General features: G+C 49.9%; 1 protein-coding gene across 1 annotated transcript in view; it reads right to left on the reverse strand.

Moving 5' to 3' along the window:
• Nucleotides 1-4,616, reverse strand: part of YTHDC2 (YTH N6-methyladenosine RNA binding protein C2) — a 96,163-nt gene extending 91,547 nt beyond the window's left edge. The window contains exons 1-2 of the mRNA XM_062189306.1: nucleotides 4,424-4,616; nucleotides 3,430-3,520 (exon numbers count right to left, since the gene is read on the reverse strand). Coding sequence (XP_062045290.1) covers nucleotides 3,430-3,520; nucleotides 4,424-4,616 — 284 coding nt within the window. The remainder of the gene's footprint in view (nucleotides 1-3,429; nucleotides 3,521-4,423) is intronic.
• Nucleotides 4,617-19,900: the final 15,284 nt, after the last annotated feature.

Below are 19,900 nucleotides of genomic sequence, written 5' to 3' on the forward strand. Positions count from 1 at the left end.
GAGAGAGTTCTTTGCTCACTCCCCAAATAGCTGTAACAGCCAGAGCTGGGCCAGTCTGAAGCCAGCAGCAAGGACCTTCCTCCAGGTCTCCCACTCAGGTACAAGAGCCCAAGGACTTGGGCCATCTTCTAAGGCTTTCCCAAGCCATAGCAGAGAGCTAGAATGGAAGTGGAGCAGCCAGAACTCAAATTGGAGCCCACACAGGACGCCGGCACTTTAGGCGGCAGCTTTACCTGCTACACCACCGCACTGGCCCTTGTACAGTACATTTTTTTAAATGGGCCTTCAAAGTGAAGAAACTTAGCCAAAGTTGCAGAATAAAGCAAAGAGAGACTGGGAATAGAATGCAGGTATCTGGGGCCTGAGTTGTGGTATCATGAGTTAAGATGCAGCCTGCGATGCTGACATCCCCTTTGGACTTGTTTGTGTACTGGCTGCTCCACTTCTGATCCAGCTCCCTGCTAATGCACCTGGGAAGGCAGCAGAAGATGGCCCAAGTAGTTGAGCACCTGCAACCACGTGGGAGACTTGGGTAATGCTCCTGGCTTCTGGCTTTGGCCTGGCCCAGCCCTGGTCATGGGGCCATTTGGGGAGTGAATCTCTCAATCTCCCTCGCTCTCTCTCCCCGCCCTTTCTTTTTGTAACTCTGCCTTTCAAATAAATGAAATAATCATTAAAAAAAAAAAAAAAAAAAAAGGTTTCCTGCCCTTTGCTCCATATCAGGTTGCCTATCAAATATGTACTACAGAAGCCTATCATGTGTACACACACACACATACGCACTCCAATTAGCTAAGTTAATGCTAGATTTAAAAAATAAGTCTTTGCTGAAGGCCGAACAAAAGAGCCCATAAAATATAAGCCAGGTACAGTTTCATATAAATGAAAAGAACAGATTTGAGAAGTACAAAGTAATTTAGTTCTTCATGTAAACACTAGGAAAAGCATTTGAAAGTTGCAAGGACTACTAGATAAAAACAGGAAAAAGTTTGTTCAAAGATGAAGAAGAGAGGAAGGGAGCTGAGATATTTCCTAAGAAAAAACTTTGGGGCATTACAGTTATAAGCATTAGGGACTGTGTAAGTACATGAGACTGCCTTGCTTCCCTTGGCATCTTCCCCTCTCCCTGTCTCTGTCTCTGTCTCTCTCTCTCTCTTCCTGGTTCAGTGTTTCCTCAGCCCCCTTTTCTTGTGCCATTAACTTCCTTCTTGTTCTGTTCTCCCTAGACATTTCTTCTTTCTGGATCACCCCTTAAATGAGCATGCTACTCAACAGAAGTAAATTCATCAGCTGTAATGAACTACTCTTCTAAGAATAATTTCTAATGATCACTTTCTAAGTCAGCTGTTCAAAATTCAAGCCCCATTTAACCAAAGAATGAGACGGCTGCAGAACAGCACGTTTTTAACAGGTGTTTCCAGCACAGACTCAAAACATCTCTGCAACCCTTAAACCCAAACAGCTTTGAAAACCAAAATTTTCTTAGAAGTCTGCAGCATCTCACTTGGTAAGAAAGCATGATTAAACAGATATGAAGTTATTAACATTCTTCTTCTTCTTGTGAATAGTCACACGTTTTCCAGCAAAATATTAATGTGATTAAAGATGGCTCTTCCATTATTGGGGCTATTACATGATACACTGCAAATACATCTTAACAACCTTTCTAAACTGAAAAATATGTACCTCAAAATTTTGGCCCAGGGGATTTTGGATAAAAGACTGCAGCTCTATATTATACTTCTACTTTTTTGTCAAGAGCAGCATTTTATCTACCTAATGGACTACAATATGAGCATGTTCAAGAAATAACCACTCCAGCTCCAGCCTTTAAGAGTCTTGGTGGCTGGCGCCGCGGTTCACTAGGCTAATCCTCCACCTGCGGTGCCGGCACTCTGGGTTCTAGTCCCGGCTGGGGCACCGGTCCTGTCCTGGTTGCTCCTCTTCCAGTCCAGCTCTCTGCTGTGGCCCGGGAAGGCAGTGGAGGATGGCCCAAGTGCTTGGGCCCTGCATCCGCATGGGAGACCAGGAGAAAGGAGGAAGCACCTGGCTCCTGGCTTCAGATCAGCGCGGCGCCGGCCATAGCGGCCATTTGGGGGTGAACCAACAGAAGGAACACTTTACTCTCTGTCTCTCTCACTGTCTAACTCTGCCTGTCAAAAAAATAATAATAATAATACGGGCCGGCGCCGTGGCTTAACAGGCTAATCCTCCGCCTTGCGGCGCCGGCACACCAGGTCCTAGTCCCGGTTGGGGCGCCAGATTCTATCCTGGTTGCCCCTCTTCCAGGCCAGCTCTCTGCTATGGCCCAGGAAGGCAGTGGAGGATGGTCCAAGTCCTTGGGCCCTGCACCCGCATGGGAGACCAGGAGGAAACCTGGCTCCTGGCTTCGGATCAGCAAGATGTGCCGGCTGCAGTGGCCATTGGAGGGTGAACCAACGGCAAAAAGGAAGACCTTTCTCTCTGTCTCTCTCTCTCACTATCCACTCTGCCTGTCAAAAAAAAAAAAACAGAAAGAGTCTTGGTACCTCTTCTTACAATCCAACTTCCTGCTACTGCACATCCTGGAAGACACTAGGTGATGGTTCAAGTACTTGAGTCCCAGCTACCCATGTGGGAAACCCAGTCTGGTCTAACCCAGCTTACTAGAGGCATTTGGGGAGTGAACCAGCTAACAGCAACTACCTTCAACTTTTAAACTTTTTTTCTTACATTTTAAATTCTAGCTTTGAAGGGTTCAAAGTATACCACCCTAAGATATGCCACTCTAGTGATAAGGATTATTTTGAGCTGAGGATAACTGAGAAAAAGACTCAAGAGAAAACTGGGTTCTCACTCTCTTTAATAGGAAGGGGAGGGAAGTTCTTAATCCTGGAGACTACTCCAGAGTCAACAACCCAGAGGGGGCACCAGGAGAGCATATACAAAAAACCTTGCTAAAACCATCCTTCCATTCTGTTAGCTTCCCCATATATTTACCTAACCATAATTTACCATACCCAGAAGCTCAAAGTCCTTTTCCTTTGTCTTGTCACTTTTTTTTTACAAATTTATTGGTCTTTATTGTTGCTACATAAGCCCCAGGTTTGAGTTATGCACCACTCAGCTCTCCCCTGTGTGAGTGAGCAATGCACATTTTAATAAACTTATTTTTTCATAATCTCTTTTATCAGCCTAATTTGCAGGGTCCCAGCCAATGAACCTAACATAATAGAGGAAAAGTTTTCTCCATGCTCACATTTTTTTTTCAGGGAGGACCTAAGAGGAAAGAGCTGAATTTGACAGGGACCTAGCCAGTTTATCTACAGACACATAACTAAGAATGCAGTGATAAACAGTAATAATTATTTAAATATTGTCAAAAACATTTCTCAACCTCCCCTTTTTTGGTAAATAATTCTTTTTTAAATAAGAAAGCTATCCGCTTACCCTTTACTTTTAGACACCAAACCAAGAGACTGACTCAGCCGATGAATAAAGGCTCTTTCAGTACTGGTCAAAGAAGAGGGAAATTCCATTTCTACACGGGGAAAAAAAAAAGCAATGCAGTGTGGACAGGCAATTTTCTTTCAAGCAATACACACACAGATTAAAAAAAAACTTACATACAAATTTATATCTTATGTGAAAGTTTAATTCAATCACTACAGAATGTCTACCAGAATTAAACCTAATTATGACAAAGGCCTCTGATGTTCACCAGACTGCTCCTCTTATTTGTGCTGGAATCTTGGGTCAGTACAATGACTGATGAACCTGCTTTACTATTAGTCCTCCCCTGCTGAGGGAACAGCTGATTGTGTTCAGAGACTCCCAGCATTAGCAATCCTCAACGTAAAACTGCACTGCCTCGGCTCCCAAAGCCGCACCAATTCTTATCTCGCCATCGGCTGTGCACACTGCTCGGCTTCCCCTCTGTGGAAGGTAGGCTCGGGGCACCTGCCCGGGTCAGTCGGCGGCCCAGTGCGGGGTCCCGGGTGAAGCCGGCCCACCGACCGCGCTCCGGGCAGGTGCCCACGGTGGCCGCCGGCCCTGCCCTCGGCGACCAATGCCAAGCGCGGAAGGGCTTCCCACGCCCGGAGCAGCTGTGGGCGGAGCGCTCGGAGAGCCACACGCGACCGGCGCCACTAGCTCCCGGCGGCCTCCTGCTTGTCTGCGAACACACAGAAAGTGGAACTAAAGAGACGTTTCTTTTGATGCAAAAAGGAAAATAAAAGAAAGAAATCCAGGCGTAGCCGTTTCGCAGCGTGCATTGCCACGAATGTATCAAGTCAGCCGCTCACTCCCTTCGACTTTTTCTGTCCACAGGGCAGGGGCTACCGACAGCGGGAATCGGCGGCGCCGCCGCCGCGGGCTGCGGGCACGGCGGCCCTTCCTCGGGGGTGCGGGCCTGGCGAGCGGCTGAGGCGGGAGCGGGCCTCACCTCGCTGGTCCCCGTAGCGAAAGCGCTCCAGGGCGATGTTGACCGCGATCTTCACCTCCTCGTCGATGCGGATGTCCTTCAGCCCCTTGGCCCTGCCGCCGCCCGCAGGGCCACAGGGCGCGGGGCCGCCGCCGCTCCCGCCGCCGCCGCCGGGCGCGGGCGGCCGCGGGGAGACGCTGCTCGGCCTGGACATGGCCCTGAGGGGCGGTTCTCCCCGCGCCGCAGCGGCCAGGCCTGCGGGCTGGCAGCCGGTGACGGGGGCCGTGGGCAGCCGGGCCTCCGCCGGCACCTGGCGGCTCCGAGGGCGGCTGCGCTGGGCCCGGGTCGCCGGAAAGCCCCCGGTCGCCACAACAGCCGCGGAGGCTCCGGCGCCACAGCCACCACTGCCCCGGCGAGGCGGAGCGCGCGGGCGTGATGACGTCAGCAGCCGCGGCGCCCGGGGCCCGCCTCAGCGGACCGGCGTCCCGCCCCGGACCCCGTCCGCCCGCCTCAGCGGACCGGCGTCCCGCCCCGGACCCCTCAGCCGCCTCAGCGGACCGGCGTCCCGCCCCGGACCCCTCACCCGCCTCAGCGGACCGGCGTCCCGCCCCGGACCCCCTCACCCGCCTCAGCGGACCGGCGTCCCGCCCCGGACCCCGTCCGCCCGCCTCAGCGGACCGGCGTCCCGCCCCGGACCCCCTCACCCGCCTCAGCGGACCGGCGTCCCCCGGACCCCGTCCGCCCGCCTCAGCGGACCGGCGTCCCGCCTCGACCCCCTCAGCCGCCTCAGCGGACCGGCGTCCCCCGGACCCCTCACCCGCCTCAGCGGACCGGCGTCCCCCGGACCCCCTCAGCCGCCTCAGCCTGGCGGGCGTCCCGCCCCGGACCCCCTCACCCGCCTCAGCCTGGCGGGCGTCCCGCCCCGGACCCCCTCACCCGCCTCAGCGGACCGGCGTCCCCCGGACCCCCTCACCCGCCTCAGCCTGGCGGGCGTCCCGCCCCGGACCCCCTCACCCGCCTCAGCGGACCGGCGTCCCCCGACCCCCTCACCCGCCTCAGCGGACCGGCGTCCCCCGACCCCCTCACCCGCCTCAGCCTGGCGGGCGTCCCGCCCCGGACCCCCTCACCCGCCTCAGCGGACCGGCGTCCCCCGGACCCCCTCAGCCGCCTCAGCGGACCGGCGCCCCGCTCCTCCCGGGACCCGCCTCAGCCTGGCGGGCGCCCCGCTCCTCCCGGGACCCTCCTCAGCCGGGCGGGCGCCCCGCTCCTCCCGGGACCCGCCTCAGCCGGGCGGGCGCCCCGCTCCTCCCGGGACCCGCCTCAGCCGGGCGGGCGCCCCGCTCCTCCCGGGACCCGCCTCAGCCGGGCGGGCGCCCCGCTCCTCCCGGGACCCTCCTCAGCCGGGCGGGCGCCCCGCTCCCCCGGGACCCTCCTCAGCCGGGCGGGCGCCCCGCTCCTCCCGGGACCCTCCTCAGCCGGGCGGGCGCCCCGCTCCCCCGGGACCCTCCTCAGCCGGGCGGGCGCCCCGCTCCTCCCGGGACCCTCCTCAGCCGGGCGGGCGCCCCGCTCCTCCCGGGACCCTCCTCAGCCGGGCGGGCGCCCCGCTCCTCCCGGGACCCTCAGCGCCCGGGCGCCCCTCTCCTCCCGGGACCCTCAGCCGGGCGGGCGCCCCGCTCCTCCCGGGACCCTCCTCAGCCGGGCGGGCGCCCCGCTCCTCCCGGGACCCTCAGCCGGACGGGCGCCCCTCCCCGCCCGGGGCCCGAGGTGCGCCTAGGCGGTGGTCGACGCTGCCTGCGGGTCTCAGCGCCGGGTTGATTCCTTCAGTAGGCGGCTGTGGGCGCCTGCTGCGTGCTCGCCGTACTCGGAGGAGGCACACACGCGTCCTCCGTCGTAGGATTGATACTCATGTAGGAGCAGGGTTATAGGAAATAGGAAGACCAATGAAGTTAAGATAAACAAGGAATGTTTCATTGGTCCATCTGCCGAGTCACCTCCTAAATGCCCACAACGGGCAGAGCGCGGCCAGGCCAAAGACAGGCATGGAGGTCTCCCACGTGGGAGGCAGGGGCCTGACTGCCACGGCCATCACCTGCTCCCACGAAGCTGCATCGGAAAGGAGTTGGTACTGTAACCCAGACACTCGGGTTTGGGGTGCTGGTGTCCCAAGCCGTGTATTTAAAAAAAAAAAAAAAAAGATTTATTTATTTGAAAGAATGACAGAGGAAGAAACAGAGATCTTCCATCTGCTGGTTCACTCACCCGAAAGGCTGCAACAGCCAGGGCTGGGCCACCTTTAGTTGGGAGTCTGGAGCACCATGCCCATCTCCCTTGTAGATGATAGAGGCCCAAGTACTTGTGGTCACAGCAGCCAGGACTCTAACCAGGGCTCCTAGATGGGATACAAATGTTCCAACTGGCAGCTTAACCAGCTGAGCCACAACACTAAACCTACCAAGCCATGTCTTTTGTGTATTTTTTTTTAATTTATCTGAGAGGCAGAGAATTAGACACACACACACAGAAAGAGATCTTCCATCTGTTGGTGCACTCCCCAAATGGCTGCAATAGCCAAGGCTGGGCCAGGCTGAAGCCAGGAGCCAGGAACTCCAAGTATGGCATGTGGATGACAGGGGCCCAAGCAGTATTTTATCTGACAACCAAAGGAGAATAAACAAATGATCAAATGATGGTTAAGAATGCTGTATGATATCAGAATAATAAGGTGGGACCTTTATTTTGTAAGTTGTTTTACTGTCTTTTATGCAATTCTACTAACATAAACCTAATCCTGTTCATCTGAACTGCTGCCTCTCCAATATTCCCATGGACCCATTCTCCAGAGAGGAATCAGTGATCTTTTAAAAAATATAAGCCTGATAGAATAACACCTCTGCATAAAGTCCTCTGTAGGCCCCCAGCTGTTTCTAGAACAGTCCCTGAATTCCTAACCATTATCCTCAAGACCTGGCGCCCTCTGGCCCCTGTCTCCCTCTGGCCCCTGTCTCCCTCCATGGTGTTATCCCTGACTACTCACCCTCACTTAAAGAGCTCAGGTGCACAAATCTCTTCCTGTCACTGAACACATTGGACCAAGCTTTTTGCCACCTGGAGAACTTTACATTTGGATAGGTTCCCCCTACACAACACAATTTTCTTTTCAGAACATCGCATAGATGCAACCTCCTCCTATAAAGCAGCAGGACTCCATCTCCCATCTACTCTGTCTCTCTCACAGCAGCCTGTTAAAATTTACCTGTGTTTAAAGGTTTTTTTTTTTTTCTGTATGTATTAATTGATCCTCACACTAGGATATGAGCTCTTAACAGGAAATTATTTACTTATCCATTGTTTGTCTCTGATCAGCACCTGGAACTGAGTATGCAGAAAACAAATACATACATATCTTAGAATCTGGAATTAGGATTACCCATGTCTTTCCTTAGAAACTTTCCATCATAATCCTTAAGTTCCTAATATCTTGACTGCTAAAATTTATAGACAAGCAAAAATGGATCTTAGCAAGGAGGGTAGAGGAAGATTTACTAAGAAAGAAGCCACAGAAAGCAGTAATCGCCTTCACTGACACAGATGTAAAACAGAGCATATAACCCTTAGCATCTGTAGAGAACTTGAATTGGCCCTCAGCATCAGAGAGTGATTGTCATTCTCAGATGTTTGTTTGCTTTAGAGACTGAGGGGAGGGATGGGCATTTGGCACAGCAGTTAAATTGCCATTTAGGATGCCTGCATCCCATATTGGAATGCCTGGCTTTGAGTCTTGGCTTGCTTCCAACCCAGCTTCCTACACCTTGGGAGGCAGCAGGTGATGACTCAAAAATTTGGTCACTGCCATCTACATAGGAGACCTGGATTGATTTCCAGGCTCCTGGTGTTAGCCTGGCCAAGTGATGGCTGTTATGGACATTTAGGGAGAACCAGCAGATGGAAGATCTCACTCATTCTATCTCTCGATCTCTCTCTGGTTCTTGCCCCCCATTCTGTCTCTGCTTTTCAAATAAAAAGGAAGTAAATATTTTTTCTTTACAAAAAAAAAAAAAAGATCAAGGGAGAGAAATATGGTATACATTTAAATCTTTCTAGCTATATTTAAGCTTTGGTATGTTCCCACTGATTTTCTTTTTTTAAGATTATTTATTACATATCAAAAATTTTCTAAATAGACATAATAATAAGATTGTTTCCTGCACTAATTAGGCAATATAATTGGGAAAAAATTAGCTGCTCCTTAATTTGTACAAATTCTTTAGTCTCTCTGAATCTATTTTTCCCTAAACTTTTCACTTCACGGCACACAGAAATGGAAAATGATACTTGCATGGCACCCCAGGCATGGCAAAGAATGCTAAGGCTCATGACTGCATGTTTCTCTTTGTCATCCTGAGCACACTGAGCCACTGTTCTCCCACATTCCCTTGCGTTTCTGCCCCTATTTTATGGCGAAATTGTGACGCCAAAAGGTGAGTTCTGGCCAACAGAACCACATTGTGATTCTCCCCCTTTTCTGGTCTTCAGCCAGATATTGGATAAAGGAATGATAAAAACAGAAAATCGCCACTAGGAATCAAAACAGTCATAATCATTATAGACAAGAATCATCAATGGGTTTTGAAATGAGTGGGCAAAGGTATGATGAGAAAAAGAATACTTGCAGAGTCTAAGGCTTTTTCTCTACAAAATGCTCATTAATTGCAAAGGAATATGTTAAGTTTACAGGGGAGAATTTGACAGAAACCACTGCGCCCACGTTCCCCTTTCAGTGGTACTGTGGATCTGTATCATTATCTCCTGATAGTATACACAACATCAGTTCTGCGATATTCTTGCACAAAATTTAAAAAACAATCTAAGCCGGCGCTGCAACTCAATAGGCTAATCCTCCACCTAGCAGCGCCGGCACCCTGGGTTCTAGTCCCGGTCGGTCGGGGCACCGGATTCTGTCCCGGTTGCCCCTCTTCCAGGCCAGCTCTCTGCTATGGCCCGGGAGTGCAGTGGAGGATGGCCCAAGTGCTGGGGCTCTGCACCTGCATGGGAGACCAGGAGAAGCACCTGGCTCCTGCCTTCGGATCAGCGCGGTGCGCCGGCCGCAGCGCGCCGGCCGCAGCGGCCATTGGAGGGTGAACCAACGGAAAAGGAAGACCTTTCTCTCTGTCTCTCTCTCTCACTGTCCACTCTGCCTGTTAAAAAAAAAAAAAAAATCTAATCATGAGAAAACATCGAACTCAAATTGAAAACATTCTATAAAATAACTGTCTAGCAATGTTCCAAACTGTCAAAGTTATGAAAAACAGATAATTTTCACAGATTAGAGGAAATTAAGTAGATTTAAAAAAAAAAACTAAATATAGCAGTGATTCCTCATCTGAATGTGGACCAAAAGAAATATATCAGTGGGGAAACTGACAAAATTCAAAGTCTACTAATTTTCTGATTTCAGTAATAGTAATATGGTTATGTAAGATGTTTGAAATAGGGAGACAATGAGTGATATGTGGAAACTCTCTACACTGCTATAATTTTGCAACTTTTCTGTAAGTCTAAAATTATTTCTGGGTTGACGATGTGGTACAGCAGGTTAAGCTGCCACTTTCAACACTGCCAGCATCCCATATGAGCACAGATTCAAGCCCCAGCTGCTCCACTTCCAGCTCCCTGCTAATGTGCTTAGGAAAGGAGTGGGAGATGGCTCAAGTCTTGGGCTCCTGCACCCATATGGGAGACCAGGATAGAGTTCCAGGCTCTTGGCTTCATCATGGTACAGCCTGGATCATTGCAGCCATTTGACTGGTGAACCAGCGGTAGAAGAGATATCTATCCCTCTGTCTCTTTCTCTCTCTCTCTCAACTCTGCATTTCAAATAATTATATATATATTTTAAAATAATTTCAAAGAAAAAAGAATTTTTAGTTGTTCTTGTCTGCATTTGGTAAATGAGCACATGAAAGAGATGACCTCAGAAAAGGGTGTGTGGCTTATGAGCAAAAAAGCATGAAGGTGCCTACAAGCTCAGAAATTTGCCCGCTTGAAAACCAACTGCTACTAGATTTATTTATTTATTTAGAAAGGCAGAGAAACAGACAGATAAACATCTCCCATCCACAACAGCCAGAGCTGAGGTGGGCCAGATCCAGGAGCCAAGAATGCAATGTGGATCCCCTTGGGAGTGGCAGGGATTCAACTACTTGAGCCATTTCCTACTGCTTTCCAAGATGAGCATTAGAAGGAAGTTGAGGGCCGGTGCTGTGGTGTTGTAGGCTAAGCCTCCACCTGCAGCACTGGCATCGCATATGGGCACCAGTTCATCTCCCTGCTGCTCCTTTTCCAATCCAGCTCTCTGCTATGGCCTGAAAGACAGTAGAAGATGGCCAAAGTTCTTGGACCTCTGCATCCGCACGGGAGACTCCGAGGAAGCTCCTGGCTTCTGGCTTCAGATTGGCCCAGCTTACACTATTGTGGCCACTCAGGGAGTGGACCAGCAGATGGAAGACCTTTCTCTGTCTCTCCCTCTCTCTGTCTGTAACTCTACCTCTCAAGTAAATAAATAAATCTTTTTTTAAAAAAAAAGGAGGAGTAGGAAAAGGAAAAGGAAGAAGAAAGAAGGAGGAAGCTGAGTTTGGGAGCCAAGTTGGTGATAGGTACTTCAGGGCCCCTGGAAAGGAAAGGAAGAAATATACATGACGTAACCCTGCAGGAGTCCTGAGAGAGGCAGAGAAGGGAAAAACATACACAAGGTAAACGTCAGATGTTGTATCTGCACAAAGTCTTGCCCATCTCCAATCTGAGCACTCTGTGAACTTCTTTGCAAAATTCGCCTCTCTGGTGTCAGTCTCCTGATTGGTTCAGGGAGAATACCTCATTAGCATATGCCTTGACCAGTCAGGTGAACTTCCTTCCTTAGAAACACATAAAGCCAACACTGTGGCTCAACAGGCTAATCCTCCACCTAGTGGCACCGGCACACTGGGTTCTAGTCCCGGTCGGGGCGCCAGATTCTGTCCCGGTTGCCCCTCTTCCAGGCCAGCTCTCTGCTGTGGCCAGGGAGTGCAGTGGAGGATGGCCCAGGTCCTTGGGCCTTGCGCCCCTTGGGAGACCAGGAGAAGCACCTGGCTCCTGCCTTCAGATCAGCGCAGTGCGCCAGCCGCAGCGCACCAGCCGCGGCGGCTATTGGAGGGTGAACCAATGGCAAAGGAAGACCTTTCTCTCTCTCTCTCTCTCTCTCTCTCTCTCTCACTGTCCACTCTGCCTGTCAAAAAAAAAAAGAAAAAGAAAAGAAAAGAAAGAAACACATAAAAATCTTGAAAAAGGTACTCCTGGTCAACCATCCTTTTGAGACCTCTCTCAGCTGCTGGGAGCTCTCTCTACTTCTTTTTAATAAACTTCCTTTGTTTCGCTTACCCTTTCTTGTCTGTATGACTCATTTTTTTTTTTTTTTTTGACAGGCAGAGTGGATAGTGAGAGAGAGAGAGACAGAGAGAAAGGTCTTCCTTTTTGCCATTGGTTCACCCTCCAATGGCCGCTGCGGCCAGCACATCGCCCTGATCCGAAGCTTGGAGCCAGGTGCTTCTCCTGGTCTCTCATGCGGGTGCAGGGCCCAAGCACTTGGGCCATCCTCCACTGCCTTCCTGGGCCATAGCAGAGAGCTGGCCTGGAAGAGGGGCAACCAGGATAGACTCCGGCGCCCCAACCGGGACCAGAACCTGGTGTGCCGGCACCGCAAGGCAGAGGATTAGCCTGTTGAGCCATGGTGCCGGCCTGTATGACTCATTCTTCATGGTCATGATACGGAAGAGGAAGTGCAACACAGATAACTGCAGCACTCCTTAATGAACTGGAAGACAGGAGAGGTTGTAACACACAAAGCTGCAGCACAAGGAGCTCTAACCCAGGCACTGTGTCACAGGAGCCGTGCTGTTATTAAAGAATCTGGTGAAAAGAAGAATCCGACACATTTCTGGGGAACGATACAATTGCCAGTACTGCTGCAACAGTGGGAATCGAACTCAGGCATTCTGATGTAGGCTCTGGGCATCCCAGCTGGCATCTTAACTGGTCCCCCAAACATCATTTGCTGCTGGATTTTAAACTGTAAGAACTGGGAGTTTAGAAGCTTCCAGGAGCAAGCATCCAGTAAGCCTTCTCAATAAACAAGTGGCTCAGGCATACAGAAAAGATCAGATGAAAGCTGTGGTCATCTCACATGTTTCACATAGCCAAACGTTAGCTGCCTTTGGTAGGGGAAAGTCCTGGGGCTAAAGAAACAAAAATAAATAAATAAACATGAGAATTATGCTAGGAGTGAACTCTGAGTGTGATTTTTGATACATAAAACTGATGAAAAGTAAGTAGATCAGAAGCCTATAAAGTTTTTTTTTTAACTTTTATTTAGTAAATATAAATTTCCAAAGTACAGTTTTTGGATTACAATGGCTTCCCCCCCCCCATAACTTCCCTCCCACCCACAACCCTCCTATCTCCCACTCCCTCTCCCATTCCATTCGCATCAAGATTCATTTTCAATTATCTTTATATACAGAAGATCAATTTAGCATATATTAAGTAAAGATTTCAACAGTTTGCACCCACACAGAAACACAAAGTGTAAAAATACTGTTTTAGTACTAGTTACAGCATTAATTCACATTGTACAATACATTAAGGACAGAGATCCTACATGAGGAGTAAGTGCACAGTGACTCCTGTTGTTGACTTAACAAATTGACACTCTTGTTTATGACGTCAGTAATCACCCTAGGCTCTTGTCATGAGTTGCCGAGGCTATGGAAACCTTTTGAGTTTGCTATATCTGATCATTTTTAGATAAGGTCATAGTCAAAGTGGAAGTTCTCTCCTCCTTTCAGAGAAAGGTACTTCCTTTGATGGCCTGTTCTTTCCACTGGGATCTCACTCACAGAGATCTTTCATTTAGGTGTTTTTTGTTTGTTTGTTTTGCCAGAGTGTCTTGGCTTTCCATACCTAAAATACTCTCATGGGCTCTTGAGCCAGATCCGAATGCCTTAAGGGCTGATTCTGAGGCCAGAGTGCTGTTTAGGACATCTGCCATTCTATGAGTCTGCTGTGTATCCCACTTCCCATGTTGGATCATTCTCTCCCTAGCCTATAAAGTTTTAAAGGAAACTGTATTTCCCAATAAACCTAAAATCAGACTTCAAAAGCTTTCTAAAAACTATTTTTATATGTTTACTCATTTATATACTTGAAAAGCAGAGTAACAGTAAGAGAAGGAGAGACAATGAAAGAGAGAAAGAGAGATCTTCCATCTACTTGTTTACTCCCCAAATGGCTGCAACAGCCATGTCTGAGCCAGGCTGAAGCCAGGAGCCAGGAACTCCAGCAGAGTCTCCTATGTGGGTGGAAGGGATCCAAGTACTTGGGTCACCATCTGCTGACTTCCTAGGAGCATTATCAAGAAGCTGGACCAGAAGCAGAGCAGGGGGCCAGCATTGTAACACAGCAGGTTAAGCCACCACCTATGACACCAGCATCCCATATGGGCTCCAATTTGAGACACAGCTGCTCCTCTTCTGATCCAGCTCCCTGCTAATATGCCTGGGAAAGCAGCGGAGGATGGCCCAAGTCCTTGGGCCCCTGCACTCATGTGGGAAACCCAGGAGAAGCTCCAGGCTTCTGGCTTTAGCCCTGGCTGTTGTAGCCATTTGGGGAATGAACCAGCAGATGGAAAATCTCTCTCTTTTTGAGTCTCTCTCTGTAACTCTGCCTTTCAAATAAGTAAAAATAAAATATAACGTAATAAAATAATACGAAAAATCTTTTTTTAAAAAGAAGAAGCATAGCAGCCAGGAGTTAAACCACTGGATGCCAGTGCTGTAGGTGGCTGCTGAGCCCACTGTGCCGCAACACAGATTCGTTAAAAAGCCTTTGCATGATTAAGCAGTGAAACAACATTTGCTACCACCTCTCCAGGCTTTCTCCAGTGAATGGTAACTATTGCAAATTGTACAACTCCCAGGGAATATGGTCCAGCAGTGGTCTAGGAAGATGATGAATACAGAGGTGGAGCTCGGGACACAAGGGAGGCCCTTCCCCCGCAGCGAGCAGAATCAGATGAGGGCTTCATGGAGTCTATTTAGAACTTTCCATCATTTCTGTAGACCAGCGAGTGACGCTGTGCGGCTTGTACTCCTCCCTTTTCTGGAAGGGAGATAGGAAGGTGAGTGTGCTGGTCCTGCTCTCCCCTCTTATGTAGGAGACACATAGCACCTACTGATGAAGCACATTGGCTGCCTGTCCAGGAGGAAACACACCTGCACTGAGAAGGAGGCCTGCCCATCAACTGCAGACCCTGGAGGCCGTGACGAGATGAATTTCAGGTATCTCAGGGCAGGTGCGTATGTATTAAGTGTGAGAAAAGAAGGGGACAAAATGATATTTGGTGACCACAGAGATGAACTGTGACAAAGAATTCGGATGTTCACCAAGAAACGTGTGTCACCTCTGCTCTCCGGACATTGTACTCCGCAGTCCTCTTGCATTTACCTGGGGGCCCCGGACCTGAATTCTGGTCATTAGAATGGGACCAGAACTGATAGGCACCACTTTCAGGCTTGGTCCCTAAAACCTGCATGAAATTCTCCATCTTCTGCCTTTCCTGGTCTGCTGCATGTTCCTAGGAAATGGTAGAGCCACCCACAGAGGCTGCCTGGCTCCCGGAGTGACTGAGATAAAGAACACCCTCACCATGCGGCACTAGACTACAGCGTGGCTGAGAAACTGCCCTCAGGTGTGGGAAGCCACTGAGGATGGGGAGGACTTTGCTATAGCAGTTTCAGAGTGCTACTCGAATGGCCCCTGAGGAGTCTTTCCTGTGTTCACACCCTTGCTCCCTCCCTTACTGACTCTGACATCACCTGAGGTGTCTGTTGAGCCATCATCAAATATGACAGAAGCAGAGGTTGGAAAGGTGTGTGCACGCTAGGGCTTTCTTTCTCTGCCTGCTGGCAACTCCCCTTCCACCAACTACAGATGCGTAGGCTGACCTGAGGACCCAAGGACCTGTCATCAGCCCCACCAGCCAGGCGTCCAGCCTCAGACACCCTGCCCGGTGAATGCAGTCACCCAAGTGGCCCAAGGCAAGACCAGAGAAGAACCTCCCCACTGAACACAGCCCAAGTCATTGGCCCACGGAATCTATGAGCAAATAAAACGGGTGCCACTCTAAGCCGCTGAGTTTTAGGTTGGGTTTGGAACATGGCGACTGATAGCTGACAGCTTTTTCTGACTGGTACAGTGAGGCAGAGATAAAGCTGATCTTCACCAGAAGTGACCAGGCCTAGAGAAAGGCTTCAGCAGTCCCAGTCCCTCCCCAGCCACCTAGCTCTGTAAGCAGCCTGGGAGCTTACTCGCATGCCACAGCACAGGGGCCTGGGAACTGCTCCAGAGGGCGCTCTCCTCACCTCTCAAATTGGTTTAAACCAATTATGCACTTGTTATTGCTGTCATGGACATTTCCTCCAGCTCTTTGTCCCCTCGCCACCCACTTGGCCACCCCTCACCTCTTCTAGGCTAGGACGTTTAGAGTCAACTGATTCCGGGATGGAATATTGTCTTAAAATGGTCTCAGTTCCCTAGAATCTGGGGGAGGCAGAAGTCACAAGCCAATATTCCAGTGAGTCACTACAAATGATACCTAACCCTATCCTTGTAGGGGAGAACATAACAAAAGTCCAGCAAGGTTTGAGAGGCCCTGGAACAGAATGGCCTATGCTGCTTTCCCACATGGAGCCCCAGAGAGACAGTCCAGGCAGGAATGGAGGTGTGGTGCCTCTAGGCAGATGGGTCTTGGCCTAGCAGAGGATTCCTGGTGCCCAAGAGGGTGCCGGAAGTGGCAGAGAGCTACACGAGACCCAAGGAGTCTCACAGTCAGGAATGAGCAACGAATGACAGCAGTGACCCATGCTGTGTCACCACCAAGGATCAGAAACCCTTTCTCTCACCTCCTGATACCCCAGAGGCCCTTGTGAACTCATAAGCGTGACTGCACAGCAGCTAGGGGGCCCAGAATTAACTGAGAGTAAGTTAATTACAGAGAAATTCAGTCCTGCCATACTCGAATCTATGGAATGAAGTTTGCCCACTACCTGGGGTTTAAGCAATTACAAAATTACTTCCTGAGCTATCATTTGGCACATAAGAGGAGTCAAAAACCTCACGGAGGGGCAGGCATTTAGCCCAGCAGTTAAAACACTGAAGTCCCACATCAGAGGAGAATCGGGATTTGATCCCTGGCTCTAGTTCCTGACTCAAACTTCCTGCTAATGTACTTCCTGGGAGGCAGCAGGTGGTGGCTCAAGTACTTGGGTCCCTGTCACTCACATGGGAGATCTGGACTGAATACCTGACTCCTGGCTCTGGCCAGGCACAGCCCGGCTCTTTCTAGCATTTGGGGAGTGAACCAGCAGATGGGAGACAGTTTTCTCTCTCTCTCTCTCTCTCTCTCTCTCTCTCTCTCTCTCTCTCTCTCACACACACACACACACACACACACACACACACACCTTCTTAAGCTCTTGAGAACTACGAATCATGTAAAAGCTATGCATGGATTTCAAAAATATTTGAACTAAAAGAAATTAATCTTTTGATTCTATTCCACAAACTTTCTGAAGTACATGATACATACATCAAAAATGGATAGGATGGGCTGATGCTGTGGCATAGTAGGTAAGGCTGCCACCTGCAACGCCAGCATCCCATATGGGCACCGGTTCTCAAATTTTAGGGGAATACCAAGAACCCTCTGAAGCCTCGTTCTTTACATGCTGAGAAACATCACCTTAAATGAACTTGCTAGGGGTTGGCGCTGTGGTGTAGTAAGCTAAGACCGCCTGGGGCGCTGGCCTCCCATATGGGTGCCAGTTCTAATCCCAGCTGGTCCACTTCTGATCCAGCTCTCTGCTGTGGTCCGGGGAAAGCAGTGGTAGATGGCACAAATCCTTGGGCCCCTGCACCCATGTGGGAAACCTGGAAGAAACTCCTGGCTCCTGGCTTTGGATTGGCCTAAGCTCTGGCCATTGCAGCCATCTGGGGAGTGAACTAGGGGATGGAAGACCTCTCTCTCTCTCTCTCTCTCTCTCTCTCTCTCTCTTACTCATGCCTCTCTGTAACTCTGCATTTCAAATAAATAAATAAATTCTTAAGAAAAAAATGGATAGGATGGTTTGTTAGACTCCATAGTATGTATTTACCTACCTTCAGTTGCAAATGCATATTAACAAGTTAGCCACAAGGTGGTACTAGAAAGCTACATTTTGTTTGTGAGCCTACGTCTTGAAAAATCACTTAACATGCAAGTTACATGAATTATTGTAATACCCTCAGCAATTACAGTACAAATAAAGTTAGATGGCAGCAACTGGGTTCATGAGAGGCAACACACTACTAAAAACTCTTAACAGACTCTCTACTAGTTTGTGTTCTTCCTTTTTCTTATTTGCTAACATGTAATATGATAGCCTTGTTGTGCAAAATCAATCACAAGGGGCCAGTGTTGTGAGTGAACAAGCAGACAGGATAATTCTCTCTCTCTCTGTTATTCTGCCTTTCAAATTAAATAAATAAATCCTTTTCTTAAAAAACCTGCAAACAGCAAGGGTTACTGCTCAATAGTTAATGTTTCCATTTTACTAAAGAGTCCAGTTTTTTTTTTTGTTTGTTTGTTTGTTTGTTTTTGACAGGCAGAGTGGACAGTAAGAGAGATAGAGAGAAAGGTCTTCCTTTTTGCCGTTGGTTCACCCTCCAATGGCCGCCGCGGTTGGCGCGCTGCGGCCGGCGCACCGCGCTGATCCGATGGCAGGAGCCAGGTGCCTATCCTGGTCTCCCATGGGGTGCAGAGCCCAAGCACTTGGGCCATCCTCCACTGCACTCCCTGGCCACAGCAGAGAGCTGGCCTGGAAGAGGGGCAACCGGAACAGGATCGGTGCCCTGACCGGGACTAGAACCCGCAAGGTGGCGCCGCAAGGTGAAGGATTAGCCTATTGAGCCGCGGCGCCGGCCAGGAGTCCAGTTTTTAAAGCACAGGCAAAATGTACCATTGTAGATGGTTGAAGGATTGGATACATTTTCATTTGCCTTGACAGTATATTTGCATCCCACAACATAATGATTTTATTTTCCCCATAGCACACTCAGTTCTTTGTGAATGCATTTTGCTTTTCACCTTCACAAGTGTAATCCCGCTCATCACTGAACTTGTGATGACCGGCGAGTGTTCCTGGTCCTACTCTTTCTAGTCTGGGTGTGTTTGGAAACACTGACACATTTTAAAAAGCCACGAGTAGTTAAGTTAGTAAACCTACTTACATATGTGTGATAGACTGAGCGAGAGTTTAGGACTGCAACATATGAATCCAGGAAGGACCATTCATTCCATACAGAAATGAAAGGGACTTCAGAGTTATGTGCTAAAATCCATGTGGATGCCAACTGCCATACCTCTTCCCCAAACAATCCCCAGTGCTACTCCCCACTTCCCTCTCCTGTACCTACTGCTCCAACACTCTGGGAACGGGGCCTGAGAGGCAGGCAGATTCGCATCGGTTCCTTCACGCCCTTCTTCAGCCTTTTCTTCTCGTCCAGACCACAGGGCCTCTCTAACAAACTATTTCCACATGGTTCTCTGTCAGTGCTAAGGGATGAGTAGCCTCCAGAGCCCCATGTCAATAGGGAGTCTTACAGAGGAACCTTCACAACGTAAAGAAATCAGTCTCTAGTATTATTTCGGGCAATGCTGTGGCTAATGAGGAGTTTGCAAAAGGGACTCCGTTTTACTATGCCCCAAGTACTGCTATGCCCCAGAGCACCCCAGTCACTACTCTTACTTGAGAGACTGACCCTTGTCAAGAGTTAGGGAACACGTGAGCAGAGAGCAAGCTCTACCTTACTGGTCATTCTCTAGAGTAATGGGTGAGTGAAGTTTTCACTGGCAAAGACATTATGGAATTTTAGAAGTGGAAGGGACCTTTGGGGTTCCAGCAGATCATTTTACACCTGAGTAAATGAAAGGGTAGTGTGGCTGGGTGGATTGCCTGACACTGTGCAGTGACACGAAGACCTAAGACTAGACCTTCCTCCCACAGCACTTCACACTATTGCTCCAGTTCTGCCTCGTATCATTAGATGGCATCTGACCCTCGGACAGGCCCCGTTAGCCAGGAGGTGGTCAGACGGGACATTTCCTCGCCAGGAAGGCTTCAATCTATCAGCCCTGAGCAAGCAGGGCTTGGGCCTCAAAGATCAGATTGTGGCTTCCTGTTCAAGCAACCGCACATGTTGAATTGCCCGCTGCCACCAGCCCACCCCCTCCACTCATCACTCACAACTGCAGCAGCCGCTAGTGCACTCAGTCTTGCTGTCTCCTTGTCGGTGCACAGCTGTAGTAAGCAGTCCGCTACCTTCACAGGCTCCTGAGACGGTCCCGCGATGAGACTGGCAGGGCCCGTGCAG

The sequence above is a fragment of the Lepus europaeus genome, chromosome 4, assembly GCF_033115175.1.
Source record: "Lepus europaeus isolate LE1 chromosome 4, mLepTim1.pri, whole genome shotgun sequence".
NCBI classification, from domain to species: Eukaryota; Metazoa; Chordata; class Mammalia; order Lagomorpha; family Leporidae; genus Lepus; species Lepus europaeus.